The sequence below is a fragment of the Triturus cristatus genome, chromosome 8, assembly GCF_964204655.1.
Source record: "Triturus cristatus chromosome 8, aTriCri1.1, whole genome shotgun sequence".
NCBI lineage: Eukaryota > Metazoa > Chordata > Amphibia > Caudata > Salamandridae > Triturus > Triturus cristatus.
Window position 1 is genome coordinate 979,358,069 of NC_140591.1, and position 20,809 is coordinate 979,378,877.

Consider the following 20,809-nt stretch of genomic DNA (forward strand, 5'->3'; position numbering starts at 1 on the left):
GTATAGGCCTATTTCACTCATTCATATATATGCTAAACTATTTACTGGCATTTTGTTCTCCCAGATAAATTCATCTCTAGAATGAATCCCAATCACACGGGCTTCATTCTAGAGAAACAAGGTGTTGACAATACAAATCGCACACTACACCTTATTGGCAACGTACGTAGGACAACAAGCAAAGCACTTTTATTAGCTGTCAATGTTGAGATAGCGTTGGATAGGATGCATTTACCCTACTTAGAAAAAACAACCCAATGTCTGGGTTTTAGAGGACAGTTTTACAGATGGGTCCTCAGCGGATACAGTAATCCCACTGCAAGGGTTGTGGTAAATGGTGTTCTTTCAAGCTTCTTCCTAATACAGAATACAAAGGGACATATTAGGGATGCTCTTTATCTCTGTTGCTATTTACACAGTACATGGATGTATAGCTAGAGGGTGAGCTGCTAACACTAACATTTCTCGGGTTAGAATTGGACAAGAAACACATACACTATTTGCGGACAATGTGACGCTTTCACAAACCCTATCCATTCCCTACCAAATCTTTGGTGAAATGTCGAGATGATTTCTGGATCATATACTATTCTTTTCTTTGCTCTGCCTCACTGTTTTCTAATGATTTAGAAGTGGTGAGTGTGCCGGGGTGGGCACTGCATGGATATATTTTATGTATTGTTACTTACGGTTTTCTTTATTTGTTTAATATCATGGTTGCGGGCATATTATCACTTTGAGGTGATATCATGTTTTATAAAGCGATAATCTTATTAAGAAATCTTTTCAATAATTTTTTTTTTAAATACATGTGGAGATGGTATTCCCACATTACCTGGTTTTAATAACATGGAAGCACACATACAGTGATGTAAGGGCTTCCTAATAGAATATGGTACATGGGAATATAATTGACTGACATATTAATTGTGTTCTTTTTTTCTTTTCTATGTTATCATTATGTCATGTAATTAGTCTTGAGAAAGTCCAGTGTTGGACGAAACACGTGTCGGCTGAATCGTCTGTATATTATATGATGTTGTGAGAACAGTTAAAAAGACTATTCATCACTTCTTTTAAGTTTTGGACTGCTTGTTTGAAGAGGAGAAAGCAAGGACTTTCTTATGTTGACTGCTGGGAAAAATACATTAACAAGCCATAACACTACATGGTTCTATACGTGCAAGAGTGCTCCAATATTTATATGTTTAATTACCGTATCCGCATCTCGTTTTGCAAGTAATCAACACCCTGATATCGACCACTACATAATCTCCTTTGATCCCTAGGTCAAGAACTGAACACATGGTCACACTATGGACTGCCATGGATGGGTTTGATAGTCGCCCCTAAAATGGAAACCCTCTTTAAGATTCTATTTGTTTTACAATCGCCTTTCAACTACCCCAACTATGTTAAAAAAGCTACAAAGAGAGGTTTACAGATTCGCATTGGCAGGTCAAAAGCCACAAATGAATCATAAAACAGCCTACTGACACCCACAGATGGGAGGGCTGGAAATCCCTTGCTTCACACATTCCTAACTAGGACCTCAATTGAGGTATATGGTGGAGTTCAACAAATGGGAATAGTGAACACATCTTGCTTACGTTTCAATCAGATTACACTTGATTTTTTGTGTTACGTGACCAACAATGAAAAAAATATTAAAATTTATATTTCTCCAGAAATGCACCAGGACCTCATACAAAGCTCTTCCCCTATATGCCTGGCCCTCCTTATCACAAAATCTTGCATATGGGCCTATATTGGCACGAGCAAGCAGAAACGGATGCACTTGTCAGTTTCATGCCTGCTTTGATACTCGAAAATCCGGTATGGTTATTTTTTTACTGTTTCTACAGCAAAAAAAGAACCTTGTCTTCCTCTTTTAAGACTCGAACTTTTGTCTTTTCAGTTATTTTTTCTACTAAGTAAAATGTGTAATGAAGCAGTTGCTCACCAATGTGTTTCAGACCTCTCTAGATCTGGTATGGAGACTGTTCTAGCTGATTCCAGATGGATTTTTACTTTCAGTGTGTTCTGTTGATTTCACTTGGTATTTTAATTTAATCATCAGAATTACCCTAGTTAATCCTGCTGGCAGTGCATATATGCAGTTGTTGGAAACTTGTATTTCATAACTGGACCCAGCAGAAATCAGTTGCAACTGGTCCACTGGAATTTCACCCAAGGCTTTTTCTCTTTATATTTCAGGACTGTGTAGATGCTGGTTGGTGGGAAGGAGAACTAAATGGCAGAAGAGGGATGTTTCCAGATAATTTTGTGAAATCACTCCCCTCTGAACTGGAGAGAGACATGAATGTAAGTCGCAGAGTTCGATTCAGTGAAATGGCTGTCTGTTAGCAGTGGGTGCTGACTACAGCACACCCCTTAAAAAACAGAAAATGTCTCAAAAGGGTTGAAAGGCAGCTGTTGAGTTGCTTTTAAAGAAAATCACAATCTTAGCACTATGCAAAGAACTTAACACAGAAAACACATTTTGTCATGTTTTAAATTGGGGTGTATTGGTGATTAAGTAGGACGAGTTAAGGGTATTGTGCATTGTACTATTATTTGTTGTCATCCAATGCTTTCAGTTTCATGATCTCGAACAAACTACTTATCTAATTAACGTTCTACCCGCATTTTGCTTTCCTATGGGTTGAAGCGCTCTTATGTGACCTGTCCTAGTGTTAATCAAATATGACTTAAAAATGTGCTCATGAATATGGCCAGTGTTGCATCTAGGCAATTCTTTTTAAAACTGTGCACTTTACAGAAAATCAGCCCTAGATCCTGCTAGAGGTGTGCAAAGGTTGCATTCTTTGCATTTGCGTAATTTAAGTTTTGGAAACAAATATGTGAAATGATGTGCAATTACCCCAAATGCAAACCTGGCACTTTGCACTATGTTTTAGTGCGGAATGCTTCCTCACATCCACTTTGGATGCAAAGATGCTTTTGGTGCTAAAAAAAATAGCATGAAAAAAGAAGTGCAACAAATAGCAGCCGCTCATGTTCTGGTCGTTTGCTTTGTTCTCATATGCTGGTGCTAAATTTATGTTGCGAATAGTGCTAAACTACGCAACATGATGTAATAGTGTAATTTCAGGAATTTCGCATATGCAATGCAGCATTGTGATTGGTCTGACCGCAGTGGTTCAGCCCTCAGTCATGGAATGGGACCCAGGGCATGTTCTCCACCCAGGTGGAGGGTGCCACCACTCCTCCCCCAGCCTCTAAACAGATCAGCCCGTCCCAAACAACGGAGCAGGTACATTTAAATAAAATTATAACGTTAATTTATTATAATTTTATTTGCCGTTTTTAATTGCTCACTCAGTGAGCTGTGGCGCGACACTCCTCCGCCTTAGCGGAGGAGCCGCCACTGTTCCCTCACCTCACACTTTCAACTCTACTGCGCTGGCCCTAGTTCACGCGTACTTAGGTCAGGTAGTGCTATTCCCCGTAGGCCACAATACTGACTCTAAAGTCTACGTTACATATCTCTGTCCTTCTGATTACTGGTCCACAGAAATCTGACAATATGTCCCCTGTCATCAAGGACTTTACTGTCTCGTCCACATCAGGTTCAAGATACCCAACATCACACTCAGAACCACTGACGCCCAGAAGCCAGATTACCTTGCCAAAAAAAGAAATATATCTCTCTGGTTTGCACGAGCTTGAACTACCAGACACTTGAGGTATCTGAGACCAGGATGGAAAAACATGCTACACCTAATGGAACTGCCTCCTACATCACCAGAGGTTAACTCCCTTGCAAGTCTCATAAACATTTTTGTTGACTGGGCTTGCTTTTTTATTTCTTAATTAATCGTAGGAATAAAGTAAAAATTTTGGGTGCTAATAAGCATAAAGTATTCTGCTTTGGCGACACAGGACATGTTGTGCACCACATAAAATGAGTTGACTACATAAGTAAATACCCATGACTTCTACTTGTGCGTCAGTGTTGTAACAGGTTTGTGGCTGGTCTCGAGGCTTTTGGTAAACAAGAGTATCTATCATGGTTCCTGATGAACATGCCATAGTGTCCAGTGGGAGACTGGCATTATGGACACATTTGGCAAAGGAACCAGAGTAAGTATAGAAGCGCCAGGCAGATTTTATTCAGGGTTCCCCATCATGGTGTGATATGTGTGGAGTACAAGTTCACCATTTCTACTCAAGAGAATGTCTCAAGAGCGATGAAGGTGAGAGAGTGAGCAGCAAAGGTCTGCAAAGAGACAACACCGGGCACAATATATATACTGTCTAGGGACAAAATATTCAACAAAGTGCCCCTTGTGCTGCGTAGATTCAAACATCAATACTTCACTCTGTTTCTCCCAGAGTTCTGACTTGGAGTAAATTGTCTGGGGTCCTTTGTGAAATAAAAATTTGTATCTGAGAGAGGGTCCAGAGATACCCTATGAAGAAGCATGTCACCTACTAAGTAGGTGAGTGAGGGTTCTTTTTCAAAACCTGGGGGTTTCCTAGGCAGTACACTTTCTGGATACATCCACCTATAATTTAGGTTCAGGTGTGTACCTTATAGATAACCCGTTCTTTTTGTTTTGAAATTATAACTTGGGAAGAGGAACGGGCCCGTCTCCTCACTTCCCATTCTCACATTTTGTTGAGTACGATATACATATATTTTTCTAGAAACAAGGATACGCAGCACTCAGAATTCTTCCTTCTGATATTTTATTTGACATACGGAACCAGTATGTCACACCGACGCGTTTTGGCCACGCAGGGCCTTGCTCACTATATATACATATATGTTAAAGCTAGGGTGTTTTTGGAGTTGAGGGCGGGTGTGGGTTTTTGCTTTGGAAGGGTATTTTAAGGGTTTTCAGTAGGTATGGGTTTTGGGTGGCAAGGGGATTTTAAGGTTTAGGGTGGATATGGGTTTTTGGGTTGCAAGGGAATTTTAGCTTATAGAGTGGGTATGGGTTTTCGGGTGGCATGTGGATTTTTAGGGTTTGCAGATGAATATATATATATATATATATACACACACACACACACACACACACACACACACATATATATGTATATGTACATTACCTAGGTAGTTATAGTTAGGACCTTGTTTCTATTCAAAAAGCGTTTTTTCTTTTCCCAATAACTTTGGCGCCGGTTGATGAATCATCGCAAATTTTTCAAAACTTATGGCCCGCTCCGGTCAGCTCCTATCTTGAAAGTTTCGGGGTGATTCGGCTAGCCGGGGCCGAGAAAAAAGGGGGTCCCAAAACACGTTTTCTCCATGTTAATTCCCATAGGAAATTTTAGACCCGACTACAGCCCGAACTGCTGAACGGAATTAACCCAAATTTGGCAAGAAGGTAGCCCTTGGTTCAGAAAGAGACCTTTTTTTTAAATGGTTTGAATCCGTTCGGTAGTTGCTGAGAAATTCGAAAAATAAGAGTCAAAAAATCAATTTCCCATAGGAAACTTTATGCAAGGCTACAGCCGAAACTACTGAACGGATTTACCCCAAATTTGGCAAAAAGGTACTGCTTGGCTCAGAAAGCGACCTTTTTAAAAATGTTGTAAATCCGTTCAGTAGTTACTGAGAAAATCAAAAATAAATGTTTCGATATTTAGAGGCGTGGAGGATCTGTGCACCCTCCCGATCACGAGCTGCTTTCTAATTCGCTGTCAACACTTCAAACCAGGAAGTGCTGGCAGCCATCTTGTGCCTCGGTAGAACCGAGGCACAAGAAATCAGTAAAACAAAAGCAAAAAACAAGGAAAGGGGGCAGGGTAGAAACACCCTGACTCCCTAGGCCTGCTTAGAGGGTCCAACAAGGACCGCCAGGGCCAAAAAAAGCATTGAAAAAAAAAAAATTGCAAGAAGCGCGGAGGAAAATAAAAAAAACGAAGCGCGGTCTCCCGCGCTTCGTTATTAATTAGCCCCCGGGTGGGCCAAGTCCCGGGGGCATGCTAAAAATATATTTGCGGGAGCCCAGGGGACCCCCTCAGCCCCAGGAGACCGCCACCCCCCAGAACTTTCTATAAATATTTGCGGGGAGGCACACAGCCCCCCCCGCAGCCCCGGGGACCGCCACCCCCTGGGGCTTGTTCTTTTAAAACATTTCTGAAAATATTTGCCCCCCGCAGCCCTGGGGACCGCCATCTCCCCGGGGCACTACCTATGCAAGTTTGGGGGTCCGTTACTGAGCCCCGGGGACCACCACCTCCCCGGGGCTTTGCTAATGTGGGGAGGGGGGCCACGCGACCCCCCTCCTGGAGTCAGTGATGGACCTGGGGACCGCCACCCCCCAGGGCCGGCTTCTGCAGTGTCCCGGGGTGTTCAGAGGCCACGCCCCTTTTTACACCTCTCTGCAACTCAGCTCCCTGGTGCATACTGGAGGTACCTGGTGGGCTAGTTGGCCCCCGGGGACCCTCAGGATCGAAGAGGAATTAATCCCCCAACTTAAAACGCGCCACAGGGCATGTTTGCACACATGTCACCTCAGGCCCCGCCCCCTTCCTTCACCACTGTGCAAACGCACCCCCTGGCGAGTTGTAAGTTGGGGAATTATTTGCCCTTGAATACTGAGGGTCCCTTTTTACACCTCTCCGCAACGCAGCTCTGTGGCGCTTACTGGAGGTACCTTGTGGGATAGTTGGACCCCAGGGACTCTCAGTATTCAAGGGGACTTTATCCCCCAGCTCAAAATGCGCCACGGGGTGCGTTTGCACAGTAGTGAAGGGAGGGGGCGGGGCCTGAGGTGACATGTGTGCAAACACACCCTGTGGCATGTTTTAAGTTGGGGAATTAATTCCTCTTCCATCCTGAGGGTCCCTGGGGGCCAACTAGCCCACCACTTAGCTCCAGTACTGCGCTGCGTTGCAGAGAGGTGGCCCAGGCCATGCCCCTTTTTACACCACCCTGCAACGCAGCTCTGTGGCGCTTACTGGAGGTAAGTGGTGGGCTAGTTGGCCTCCGGTGTCCCTCAGGACTCAAGGGGACTTAATCCCCAATTTACAATGCACCAGGGGGTGCGTTTGCATAGTGGTGCAGGGAGGGGGCGTGGCCTGATGTCACAAGTGTGAAAACGCGCCCTGTGGCATGTTTTAAGTTGGGGACTTAAGTCCGCTTGAATCCTGAGGGTCCCTGGGGGCCAACTAACCCACCAGGTATGCCCAGTAAGTGCCACAGAGTTGCATTGCAGATAGGTGTAAAAAGGGGCTTTGCCTGGACCACCTCTCTGCAACGCAGCTCCCTGGCGCATACTGGAGGCTAGTTGGACCCCAGGGGCCATCAGGATTCAAGGGGACTTTATCCCCAAACTTAAAACGGCCACAGGGAGTGTTTGCACAAATGTCACCTCAGGCCCGTCCTCCCTTCACCAGTGTGCAAACGCGCCCCGTGTCGCGTTTTAAGAGGTAGTTTTAATCCCCCTGCCCTATTATGTACTAAGGTCTTACAGAGGAGGTCATGCTAATCACAGGGGTACCCCAACGCATAGTGTTCCCTAGTGTATGTAGGTGTTTTCACTGTATTCTAAGGGTCTTTTAGCATAGCACTGGCTTTAGGCCTGGTTAGTCAGAGTCAGTTCCCACTAGTACCCGTCTGAAAAAGTTGTGGGCACAGGAGGACTTTCTGCTCCTCTGTTGGTTCTTTCTGCACATCTCTTCTTCTTCCTGCACTTTTCTTCGTCTTTGTGGACTTCTGTTGCTTCTTTCTGCATTTCTTTTTTTTCTTTCTGTGCGTTGTTTCTTCTTTCATCACATGTCCTACCTCAGTAGGCATAGTTAGAAACTAGCATTTACAAAACCTTTGAAATTCACTAAAAAAAACATAGGTTTCAGGCACGTTATAGTTAGAAATTAGCATTTAAAAAACCTTAAAAATTCACTGGAAAAACCATAGGTTTTAAGGAAAGTTATAGTTAGTTGGACATTTCACTCATACAAAACCATAGAAATTCGCCCGTTCTAGTTAGTTCAGCTAACTATAACTCGCGCCCCGCAATGCACTGCTGATGACGTCACATAGTACATCACTCATGACATGGTCAGTGACATCACTGATGACATCACTGATGACATCTCAAATGACATCACTGATGACATCATCCAGTGACTGTGTGTTTCTGTAAAGTTTAAATATGTTTAATATATATAGGGAAAGGCGTATTGAAGAATGAGTGGGTGTATAAGTGTCTGAATAGATGATTTAGTAGGTGCGTGACTGACTCTATAAGTGAGTGATTAAACTTATCTTACTTAATGCATGGGTTAGTGAGTAAACTGTGTGAATGTCTGTATCCGTCTGTCTGTTGGTGTGTAAGCACCTGCATGGGTTTGCGAATAGCTACATGAGTGTCTATATGGGTTATTGATTGGTTGTCTGAGTATCTTTATGGGTGCCTGAGTGTTTGTGAGGGTGGGGTGTGTGTGACTCTGTACATAGATGTGTGAGTGGGTGATTCACTGGGTGCATGGTTTCAAGAGTGCATCTGTGATGGATTGTATGGGTGGGTGAGTGTGTGTATGGGTGTGTTAGTGAGTGAATGTATATCTCAGTTGTATATGTGTAAGTAACTACTTATGTGAGAGGCAGTGTATATGTGTGTTGGAGGATATAAATAGCTATAAGTGAGAGTGTGTGATTGTGAGAGTGGCTGTATGGATGAGTCTGTGCTTGTATCAGTGATTGTATAAGAGCGTAAGTGTGTGCTAGTATTTGTATGAGTAAGTGAGCTGGTGTGTGTATAACTCTATAGGTGAGTAAATGACAGTGTGATTAATTATTTGCATGACTGACAAGGTGTGGGAGTACCTCTATGGATGAGTGGCGGTGTGTGAGTTTCTATATAGGTGTATGAGTGCATATGATAGTCCTGTACTGAGTGACCATAAGTATGAGTGACTGTACGGGTGAGTGAGTGGATGTGTGTGTAAACCTAAGAATCAGTGAGTGGGTATGTAGTTATTGGTGTTGGAGTGTCTATGGTTTTGAGAATGGCAGTCTGTAATTTAGAGTGGGTGTATCAAAGGTTATATTAGGGTGTGAGAAGATGCATTAAATTATCACATGGATGATGTAATCAGTGATGTCATCAGTGATGTCATTTGAGATGTCATCAGTGATGTCATCAGTGATGTCACTGACCATGTGATGAGTGATGTAATATGTGACGTCATCAGCAGTGCATTGCGGGGGCGCGAGTTATAATTAGCTGAACTAACTATAACGGGGGAGTTTCTATGGTTTTGTACGAGTGAAATGTCCAACTAACTATAACTTTCCTTAAAACCTATGGTTTTTTCAGTGAATTTCTAAGGTTTTTATATATATATGTGTGTGTATATGTATTCATGTATGTTAGGGCAAGGGCGTTTTTAGGGCTTAGAGCAGGTATAGGTTTTTGGGTGGCGAGGGGATTTTTAGGGTTTAGGGTGGGTATTGGTTTTTGGGTGGCAAGGTGATTTTTAGGGTTTAGGGTGGGTATGAGATTTTGGATGGCAAGGGAATTTTTGGGGTTTATGGTGGGTATGGGTTTTTGACTGGCAAGGAGATTTTTAGAGTTCAGGGTGGGTATGTTATTTTGGGAGGCAAGGGAATGTTTAGGGGTTAGGGTGGATGTGGATTTTTGGCTGGCAAGAGAATTTTAGGGATTTAGGGTGGGTATGGGTTTTTGGCTGGCAAGGTAATGCCTAGGATTTAGGGTGGGTATGGCTTTTTGGGTGGCAAGGGAATGTTTAGGGTGGGTATGGGTTTTTGGGTGACAAGGAGATTTTTAGGGCTGTGGGTTAATAGGGTGATATATGTGTATATGATAACTCGAATTGACAGTCACAACCTGGTTAACACTGTACAAAGCCAAGTATATCCTGCAGTGGTGGCTGAGGCTGGTATTAAGCAAGGGCCTGGACTCTAGGGATAAATTCTTCTCATCAGATATCTCTGACTGGTCGAAAGAGGGGAGCAATAGCCTGGAAAGCGAACTAAGTAGCCAAGAGGAGAAACAGGGGGAAGCCTCCAATAGAGTTGCCACAGATAAAAAGGGGAAAAAAGCAATATCTCAGGGGAGTTCAAGTAAAATAGAAGCAACGGCGAAGGGGCTTCTTTGGGATTGTTGAGTACTTCCATCCCTTGAGGTTCATTAAGTGGAAGTTCCATGCAGGAGGCTCCCAAGACAGTCCCTGAGAGTGTTTCACTGGAATCAGTCTGTCAGACCATTATGGCTCATAGGGAAGGAACACGCTCAGAGAGCCACCAAACGCAGTCTACCTGTCGGAAAATGCAGGGGGCCATCGGTAGAGTGGCCAAAACATGTACTGAATTTACGGAAGGATTGGGAGAGGCAGAGAATAGGATCAGATCCCTGGAGAGTGAAGTGTCAATACATAAAAAAGCAACAGAGTCATTGGCAGCACAAATGACAAATACCCTTTGGAAATTGGAAGACTTTGAGAACAGGCTAAGATGCAATAAATTAAGAATCTTGGGAATCTCAGAGGACTTGGAGGGAGATAAAGCACGAAAATATGTGATTGGGCTATTTAAGGGAGCCTTTCCTGAGCTGGCCAATTGGGATCAGGAGATTTAACGTGCTCATAGGTTCCCTTTTAGGCAGAACGCACCTACGTCTCAGGAATGGGGTCAGCCAAGAGCAATATTGATTTATGTAGGAAATTTCTTGTTGCATCAAGCAATTTCTGACCTTGCTCACCCAGATCGGAAACGTTCCTTTGAAGGCTCTACATTCTTTGTCAGGTCTGATTGTTGTCACTGTACGGTAGAGCGCTGCTGGCGTTTACGTCAGCTAATACAACTGTTCCAAAACAGAGCTCAGGCCTTCCTGATGAATCCAGCTACGTTGAAAGTGGTTTGGCACGATGAATTCCACTTTTTTATGTCAGAAATTAAGGCTAAGGAATTTTTTCAAACTTTAGGTTGAGGGCATAGAAGTCCAGCTATGATGGGTGAGGATACTATGTAGTTCTGGGTTTTTCTTTTTTCTTCTCACGGAGACAAGCAGGGTGGGTATCCCTCCTCAGCTATGCTAAGGGGCGCTGGAACTTTAAGGTAATGTGGGGCTGGGCATGCGCGGGGGCGACAATCCATCACAAGACCTGGGTGGTCCCAAAGCTTTCTTGTGGTGGGGTGGTGGGGGGACTTGTAGGGGGGTGGGATGGGCTCTGAGGGAGGGTGGATTTGTGCGGGTAGGTGGGGTATAAAAAGTCACAATATGTTTGTCAAAGGTCACAGCAGTCAAGTACAGGGTTGGCAGGAATTGTTTATGATATATGATTTGACAATGATATTGTCTATAAGCAGCAGCAGGGAATGGTGTTTATCTGATTTTGTAATTTATGGCAGGAGGTAAAGTTCGGATTTGTTCCATTAACATTTGTGGTCTCAATGATAGAAACAAGAGGGGCAGGATTGCAAGGGGCCTACATTACCTGAATGTTGACAAGGTGTGTCTGCACAAGACTCGTATATCTTAGGATAAACGGGGGTGGGTGAAAGATTTGGGCCTGTCAGTATTGGCATGTACTCGTCAAGGGTTAACCTCAAGAGGGGGTTGCAATCTTAGCCAATACATTGATCTGACCCCGCAAATGAGTTAAAGTGGATAAGCTTGGACGATGGATCATTATGGAATGCGCGGTTGGTGCAGGGAGTGCCCGGTTCACAATCTGTTCTATATATGGTTCTAACATCAATGAGGTGGAGGTGCTGGACTTTTGAACAATGAGTTAGCTCTGTGGCCGGGCTCTTCAATTCTATGTGGGGATTTAAATATCCATGTAAACATACAAGACAATCTTAAGGGAAATCAACCCTATTTGGGAAAGAAGCCGGCTATCTATAAAGCACGTACAGGAGCGATTGAGCGGTATATCTTGACTCTCCACTTATCTTAAGACGTGAAAGCATAATCATTGGGTCTTCTTGATAGTATGCTTTCCTCCACCTGGAGGTTGACCAACTGGTTTTGACAGTAGTGATCAGGAAAAGGGTGAAATGAGTGAAAAATTGTGAAAAGAGAAAATTGAACAAATTAAAATTGCTTAGCTCTCCTCCCCAAACAAACTTTATTCGGTAGAAGAGGTGGCAAGGTTAAAAAATAGAGTGGTGCGTGTAAAGACGTTCTACTGTTCTATACCACCTTATAGTCCATGCAAGAGGTCGACATGTTTCAGCCCCATGAGAAATGCCCAAAAGGTCGGGGGGCTTTCTTCAGGACCTTTTTCAATTGTTCGGTTGCTATTTTGTAAGCATCCTACTAGGGTAGGTAAATAACTCACCCTTCTGTACTGCAACACGTGAGTGGTGCCTATAGCTTATCTTTGCCAAAATTGAGGCCTCCTCGGGGTACTGGCGGGCTCAGACACCTGATACTGCAGGATGTCTTGCTTCTTCTCGCTCCATTGACGGTTGTTAGAAATGGGATTCCTGGTTGGCTAGGGCTTGCGCCAAAGCCAGACAGAAACCACCACTCTAGTCAGGGCAAGGAAGTTACACGCCAAAGATAACCCCTGCTCACCCCCTTGGTAGCTTGGCACGAGCAGTCAGGCTTATCTCTGAGGCGATGTGTAAAGCGTTTGCGCGCGCACCCAGCAACAACACCCAAGGCCCACCACAAAGGAAACTCCACACAAGGTATTCTATAAAAATAGCCTTTGTATTATACACAACACATTAGATAAAAACACACACTCTACAATGTGCCAACAGGCACGGGCAGAATTTACAAGGGATTATATATACAGGGGACAGGGCCACCTGGACCACTGTCCGGAATTAGCACTCTTAGAACATAGGAAATAAAATTACTGTTGCACAAAATTACACCTAGCACACAACCAGTCACTACTGGTATCAGGTAAGTACCACCTACGCAACCCTAACCACCTTAGGAAAATATTGCGCAGGGAATCAGGACCTCACTGGCACCACCTGTACTAGGGAGAAAACAACCACCTAAGTATCACAATACCTGTAGGGGTCTAAGCACATAAACACATGATGCATAACATTCAGAGGTGTAAAGCAAAGCACATGACGCATAACCACATTCAGAGGTGCAGGAAAGGTACAATGGCGCAAAAACTCACATTAGCCACTATCTGTGGCAGTCCCTGGGCGCTCTGGCCTAGTAGGGGCAAGGACGCCCTGCGTCCAGAAAAGTCAGGGCGCGCCGGCGCAGGCTGCGCAAGCCAGAACACCGAGGCCACAACCTAAACGTTGCAGTTGCCCACTAAGTGCTGGGCAACTGGAGAGATGCTGTGGCACCACTGTGCCTGGTTAAACACAAATCTGCAGCCCTTACGTGGAGCCTCTCCTGGGCTCTAAAATGAATAATGTGCCTTTCGTGGGAGCCTTCTAGGCTCTAGAACAAATATGGCCCCGTGGGAGTCCCTCTGGACTCTCTACAAATTATGCCCTCGTTGGAGCGCACGAGCGCTCTAAAACAAATCTGCCCCCAACGATGGAGCGGCCCTCTGGCAGGCGGGGCAGGGGTAGGCCGGGGCCCCCTCTAGGTGGAGCCTCGATGGGCTCTCGCAAACCTTGCCCAGTCGTTGGAGCGCCACGCGCTCAGAAACTACACCAATGCCCCCGAGTACGTGGGAGCCTTCTAGGCTCGAGGACAACGTGCCCAGTCGTTGGAGCCTTCACGGGCTCTAAAACGAATATGCCCCCTTTGTTGGTGCGAGGCCCACTCGGGGGACGCTCTACAATATTGATGGCCCCCTTCCTCGGCGGGAGCACACCGGCAGTTTCCTCGGGATCCCCGTGGGGGGGGGGCAGGCACTGGAAACGTGCCCCGGCTCTCTCTCACCCCCCGGGCCCCTCCTCACCTGGTCGGCGGTTGCAGGTCCGCGGGGTGGGCTCCCGTCTGCCTCCTGCTCGTGTCGTCGGGCAGCGCGGGACTCTCCTTTCCCCAGGGGAGCTCCGCTGGCTTCTTCCGCTCCCGGGCAGATAACCGGAACTCCCGTCACGCTGGGCCAAGCCCCGCCCACGTCAGCACCAGGACTGCCTGACTTCCTCTCTAAGCCCGGACCGGGCTGCAGCGGTGACTTTTAGATCACGGAAACAGTTTCACGTCGCGGGGTGGGCACCCGCGACGTAGGGGAAATAAACGGGGTGGGCACCCGCAACGTAAATGATCAAATAAGCGGGGTGGGCACCCGCCAACGAGTGGCAATGTCCCTGGCAGGGTGGGCACCTGCCAGGAGGCTTTAAAATCCGCGAAGACGGGTCAAACGCCGGGTGGGCACCGGCTTCCCCAAATAAAGCGCTCCTAGCGCTACGGCCAAAGGAAAAGCGCTCTGGCAGCGCTGGGGGTACCATAAAAAGCGCTCCTAGCGCTATTTGCAAGATAAAAGCGCTCCCAGGCGCTTAGGGGTGCCAGTAGCCACCAAAGTCCAGCAACAAATGGTCCTTCAAGAGCAGGGGGGCAAGGCTGGACCCAGAGCCAGCTCACTGGGCCTCCAGGCAGGGAGGTAGTCCAAGTGGCGGTCCTCTGGTCCAGCAGCAGCAGCAGCCCCCCTCAGGTAAGATCCTGGCAGAGAACAGTTTCTGTGGGGACACAGCCCCATTTTTATACAGGCAAACCCTTTGTTCTGGGTTCAGGGTGAGGGGGAAAACCAGTCGCAGCTGGTTGGGGAGCACCCTTGATGTGCTCAGCCCCTCACTCTATTCACTGGAAGGGCTAGGGTCGTCAGTCGCACCACAGGGGGCGGGGCCAGCATTGTGTTTGGAAAACCCTGTCCTATTCAGGACCCAGGTGGACTCCTCCCACCCATCTAGCTGCTGATCTCCCCATTCACCACTGGGTGACTCATCCTGACACTGGGGAATCCCTAGCCCGTCACATGACACGACCAGCCAATCACGCGACAGACACACTGCACACAGAAGTGCCCACTTCTAGAAGTGGCACTTCCACACTAGGTACATGCACGCCGCACACATCATCGCGCAGCATTCACTCCCACGAGTCCGCACATACCAAACTCGGGCCTGCACACCCCACGCATCAGGAACTACTAGGGACACATACATTCCCCATGCATTCCTATGGGAGGGCAGGCCTATCTCACCACATGCACTCAGCGCACGCACGCACTTTACCCTGGGACACAGGGAAAGTGCACAGAAACCAAAAAAATTACCACACCAAGTCACCAATAAAAAGCCAAAAAGTCCAGGGGTGAACCTGCCAGAAGGGCCAAGTCCAACACAACCCCCTTCCAGCCAAAACGCAGGGCAGACCAATCACCACCGTGATGGACTTCCCTGCTTGGGGCGATAGAACACGGACGCGGGCCCGCAACTGCATGGACACCCTCCGGTTCTACGCCACGGTGAACCCATGGAATTCTTTTTAACACCACTGTCTGGACCAACTGGGCTACCCCACTGGTACTCCCAAGCTGTCCGCGGCCAAGACCAGGCCCTAGGCCACCCAGGTGCCACTGGTCTTTGCCTAACCACAGAGTGGGGGGTAGTAACCCCTGGCACATAGCGGCCATTCTCCACTCTTCCTCTCTGAAAGACAGGACTAGACTGCCACTGGTTCTCCAGCCTAGGGTCTACACCCTCAGGCGGACCAGGAGTCTCAGGGAAAGCTCTCCTCCCCCTACCTCTTCTCCTAGGGTTCCTCCTCCTCTGGCGAGGGGTACACCTAGAACGCCATCCCAACCCAGGGTTTAACCCCTCAGGTTGTACCGGGGGCAGAGGTGGGCTCTCCCACCCTCTGCACCCCCTTCCAGAGCCCTGCTCCCTACCAACTGGGGCGGTACCTCTGGAAGAAGAACTGGTCGGGACGCTGGTTACAGACGTCCCACCCTTCAGGTCAGGCTGATCCCGAACCTGGCCTTCCAGCCTCCGGCCTAGAACCTTTGGTGGAATAATTGCCTGGCACTCCAGGACTTCTGGGGATTTCCACTCCATCCCCCTGAGGCTATCAAAGGACACATACGTCAAGCGACTGTCTGTCTGGCGCTGATCTCCCGTCCCCTGTCCACCTGACAGTGCGCGGAGATCCCCCAGAACAGAAGTGGTGCCACCCTGGTCACTACACGGGATCCTAGCCCAACTGGGTAGTCCCTGACCCACAGGCTCTTCCACTGGGAAACTCATCCCCCAATCACTCCTCACACTGGTCTCCTGTACCCTCCCTACCGGAGCGGTACTGCCAGACTCTAGAACCACAGGAGCCCTGGTTACAGGTGCTCCAGGTCCTCTACTCACCAGGAGATCTCCCTCAAATGGGCTAACAGGACAGCCTAGGTCCCCAACTTGGTGTTCCCTCATGGAACCATCCAAGTCCTGAGGCAGGGTTTTGTACGTCAGGGGACCCTCGGTCACCCTCTCACTCCTGCTCCACTGAGCCAGGCAGTGAGCCCCTACACCCTCCTCGCTATCCTGGGACCTAGCTGGGCTACACTGAGCCTCTTCCACCACGCTGGGCTGGAAGATACCTGACCCACTACTTTTGGAGTCACTCCCTAATGACTCTAGAGAACCTCTAGCCCTTTCCCAGCGCTCTGCTTCATCTCCAAGCTCAAATGGGGCAGACACCCCACACCCCAACAGGTGTTGGCGCAACCCCGGTGCACAACAATTGAGCAGGTGTTCTCTGAGAATCAGATCACACAGTTTATCATAATCAGATTCTGCGGGAACTCTTATCCAATCAAACAGTGCATCCTCACATTCATCCACAAACTCCTCCCAAGACTGGTGAGACAGTTTCCTACTGCCCCTGAACTTCAACCTTAACTCCTCCTCCTGGGGAACAGGTACCAGACTGGGGGGACTGGGATTGGGATTTCCTACACTGGAATCTACACCGCTACTACCACTGGACTCAACCCTCCCTGGGGAGCCCAGAAAATTAAAACTGCGCGCAGGGGATAGTCTACCCTCCAGAGCTACTTTGCCTCTGGTGGAGGCCCTCTCAGCCTCCTCTACCCTCTCCCGCGCCAAGACCCACTCAGTCTCTCGCTGTTGCTTCCTGGCCTCCAGCTGCGCCATAGCCTGAGCATGCTCTAACCTGAGCTTCTCTAACGCCAGCTGGTGCTCCCTTTCTTTCCTCCTATCTTCCCACTCCTCTGGGGACAGGGAAAGGGATGAGGCGCTGCTTCCTACGCTGGACCCAGCAAGGGACGCCCTACCTATGGGGTCCTCACTCTCTACTGGCGTCCAGGTATTGTCATCCTCTACCTCCTCTTCTGACTCTTCAGGGCTCCCCACAGACCCACCACCCTCCAGGTGTGAGGCCTGGGCCCTTTCCGTACTGCGCTCAAGATCCCTTTGCCTCTTAACCCACTGGATCATGTGGCCCCTAAGTTCACACATAGTGTCTGACTCTCTCACCCCTATGCCTCTCTCTCTACAGAACCTTTCCAACTCCTGCATACTGTAATAAATTAGATCACTGAGATCAAACGCAGGCTCCATTCTGGCAGACGTTCTAGAGAAAAGATCACACAGGGAACCTAGGGGTCTGCGTTTAACACAGGAGCACACAATTCACAAAAAGATTCAGCAAGCTCTCTAACCCAGAGAACTCACACTCACTTGCCTAGTGCCACACACCATTCATCCACACACACAACCCTCCCCTCGGACTGGTAAGGCAGTTTCTACCACCCCTGATTCCTCAACCTGACCACCACGTGACACAGGTACCAACTCTGGGCGCAGGGCGGGGGACAAATGTACAGGACACTATTACGCTGCCACCACTGGATCCCACCCTCTGGTGAATCCAGAAACACAATGCACTAAGGGGGATGATCTACCCTCCCGAGCTAGGGACACCTAACTCACGGTGCACAAAAACACATTTCCAAAGAAATGACAAGTAAAAACAATTTTAAAACAATAATCCCTATACCATGTGATTTATCTAAATGCAGAGTTTTGTAGTGCGGCCAGTTGCTGCTGCGGTACAGCGCAAACGCAAGTCCAAATCCCACCGCTGATCACCAATGTTAGAAATGGGATTCCTGGTTGGCTAGGGCTTGCGCCAAAGCCAGACAGAAACCACCACTCTAGTCAGGGCAAGGAAGTTACACGCCAAAGATAACCCCTGCTCACCCCCTTGGTAGCTTGGCACGAGCAGTCAGGCTTATCTCTGAGGCGATGTGTAAAGCGTTTGCGCGCGCACCCAGCAACAACACCCAAGGCCCACCACAAAGGAAACTCCACACAAGGTATTCTATAAAAATAGCCTTTGTATTATACACAACACATTAGATAAAAACACACACTCTACAATGTGCCAACAGGCACGGGCAGAATTTACAAGGGATTATATATACAGGGGACAGGGCCACCTGGACCACTGTCCGGAATTAGCACTCTTAGAACATAGGAAATAAAATTACTGTTGCACAAAATTACACCTAGCACACAACCAGTCACTACTGGTATCAGGTAAGTACCACCTACGCAACCCTAACCACCTTAGGAAAATATTGCGCAGGGAATCAGGACCTCACTGGCACCACCTGTACTAGGGAGAAAACAACCACCTAAGTATCACAATACCTGTAGGGGTCTAAGCACATAAACACATGATGCATAACATTCAGAGGTGTAAAGCAAAGCACATGACGCATAACCACATTCAGAGGTGCAGGAAAGGTACAATGGCGCAAAAACTCACATTAGCCACTATCTGTGGCAGTCCCTGGGCGCTCTGGCCTAGTAGGGGCAAGGACGCCCTGCGTCCAGAAAAGTCAGGGCGCGCCGGCGCAGGCTGCGCAAGCCAGAACACCGAGGCCACAACCTAAACGTTGCAGTTGCCCACTAAGTGCTGGGCAACTGGAGAGATGCTGTGGCACCACTGTGCCTGGTTAAACACAAATCTGCAGCCCTTACGTGGAGCCTCTCCTGGGCTCTAAAATGAATAATGTGCCTTTCGTGGGAGCCTTCTAGGCTCTAGAACAAATATGGCCCCGTGGGAGTCCCTCTGGACTCTCTACAAATTATGCCCTCGTTGGAGCGCACGAGCGCTCTAAAACAAATCTGCCCCCAACGATGGAGCGGCCCTCTGGCAGGCGGGGCAGGGGTAGGCCGGGGCCCCCTCTAGGTGGAGCCTCGATGGGCTCTCGCAAACCTTGCCCAGTCGTTGGAGCGCCACGCGCTCAGAAACTACACCAATGCCCCCGAGTACGTGGGAGCCTTCTAGGCTCGAGGACAACGTGCCCAGTCGTTGGAGCCTTCACGGGCTCTAAAACGAATATGCCCCCTTTGTTGGTGCGAGGCCCACTCGGGGGACGCTCTACAATATTGATGGCCCCCTTCCTCGGCGGGAGCACACCGGCAGTTTCCTCGGGATCCCCGTGGGGGGGGGGCAGGCACTGGAAACGTGCCCCGGCTCTCTCTCACCCCCCGGGCCCCTCCTCACCTGGTCGGCGGTTGCAGGTCCGCGGGGTGGGCTCCCGTCTGCCTCCTGCTCGTGTCGTCGGGCAGCGCGGGACTCTCCTTTCCCCAGGGGAGCTCCGCTGGCTTCTTCCGCTCCCGGGCAGATAACCGGAACTCCCGTCACGCTGGGCCAAGCCCCGCCCACGTCAGCACCAGGACTGCCTGACTTCCTCTCTAAGCCCGGACCGGGCTGCAGCGGTGACTTTTAGATCACGGAAACAGTTTCACGTCGCGGGGTGGGCACCCGCGACGTAGGGGAAATAAACGGGGTGGGCACCCGCAACGTAAATGATCAAATAAGCGGGGTGGGCACCCGCCAACGAGTGGCAATGTCCCTGGCAGGGTGGGCACCTGCCAGGAGGCTTTAAAATCCGCGAAGACGGGTCAAACGCCGGGTGGGCACCGGCTTCCCCAAATAAAGCGCTCCTAGCGCTACGGCCAAAGGAAAAGCGCTCTGGCAGCGCTGGGGGTACCATAAAAAGCGCTCCTAGCGCTATTTGCAAGATAAAAGCGCTCCCAGGCGCTTAGGGGTGCCAGTAGCCACCAAAGTCCAGCAACAAATGGTCCTTCAAGAGCAGGGGGGCAAGGCTGGACCCAGAGCCAGCTCACTGGGCCTCCAGGCAGGGAGGTAGTCCAAGTGGCGGTCCTCTGGTCCAGCAGCAGCAGCAGCCCCCCTCAGGTAAGATCCTGGCAGAGAACAGTTTCTGTGGGGACACAGCCCCATTTTTATACAGGCAAACCCTTTGTTCTGGGTTCAGGGTGAGGGGGAAAACCAGTCGCAGCTGGTTGGGGAGCACCCTTGATGTGCTCAGCCCCTCACTCTATTCACTGGAAGGGCTAGGGTCGTCAGTCGCACCACAGGGGGCGGGGCCAGCATTGTGTTTGGAAAACCCTGTCCTATTCAGGACCCAGGTGGACTCCTCCCACCCATCTAGCTGCTGATCTCCCCATTCACCACTGGGTGACTCATCCTGACACTGGGGAATCCCTAGCCCGTCACATGACACGACCAGCCAATCACGCGACAGACACACTGCACACAGAAGTGCCCACTTCTAGAAGTGGCACTTCCACACTAGGTACATGCACGCCGCACACATCATCGCGCAGCATTCACTCCCACGAGTCCGCACATACCAAACTCGGGCCTGCACACCCCACGCATCAGGAACTACTAGGGACACATACATTCCCCATGCATTCCTATGGGAGGGCAGGCCTATCTCACCACATGCACTCAGCGCACGCACGCACTTTACCCTGGGACACAGGGAAAGTGCACAGAAACCAAAAAAATTACCACACCAAGTCACCAATAAAAAGCCAAAAAGTCCAGGGGTGAACCTGCCAGAAGGGCCAAGTCCAACAACGGTGCAGTAC

At 48.8% G+C, this 20,809-nt stretch overlaps 1 protein-coding gene across 2 annotated transcripts in view; it reads left to right on the forward strand.

The window, feature by feature from the left end:
• SH3KBP1 (SH3 domain containing kinase binding protein 1) overlaps positions 1-20,809 on the forward strand; it is a 1,226,118-nt gene that overhangs the window by 931,142 nt on the left and 274,167 nt on the right. For both annotated transcript variants that reach the window (XM_085622521.1, XM_085622520.1), the window contains one exon: positions 2,218-2,325. In XM_085622521.1, the coding sequence (XP_085478647.1) occupies positions 2,218-2,325 (108 nt within the window). The remainder of the gene's footprint in view (positions 1-2,217; positions 2,326-20,809) is intronic.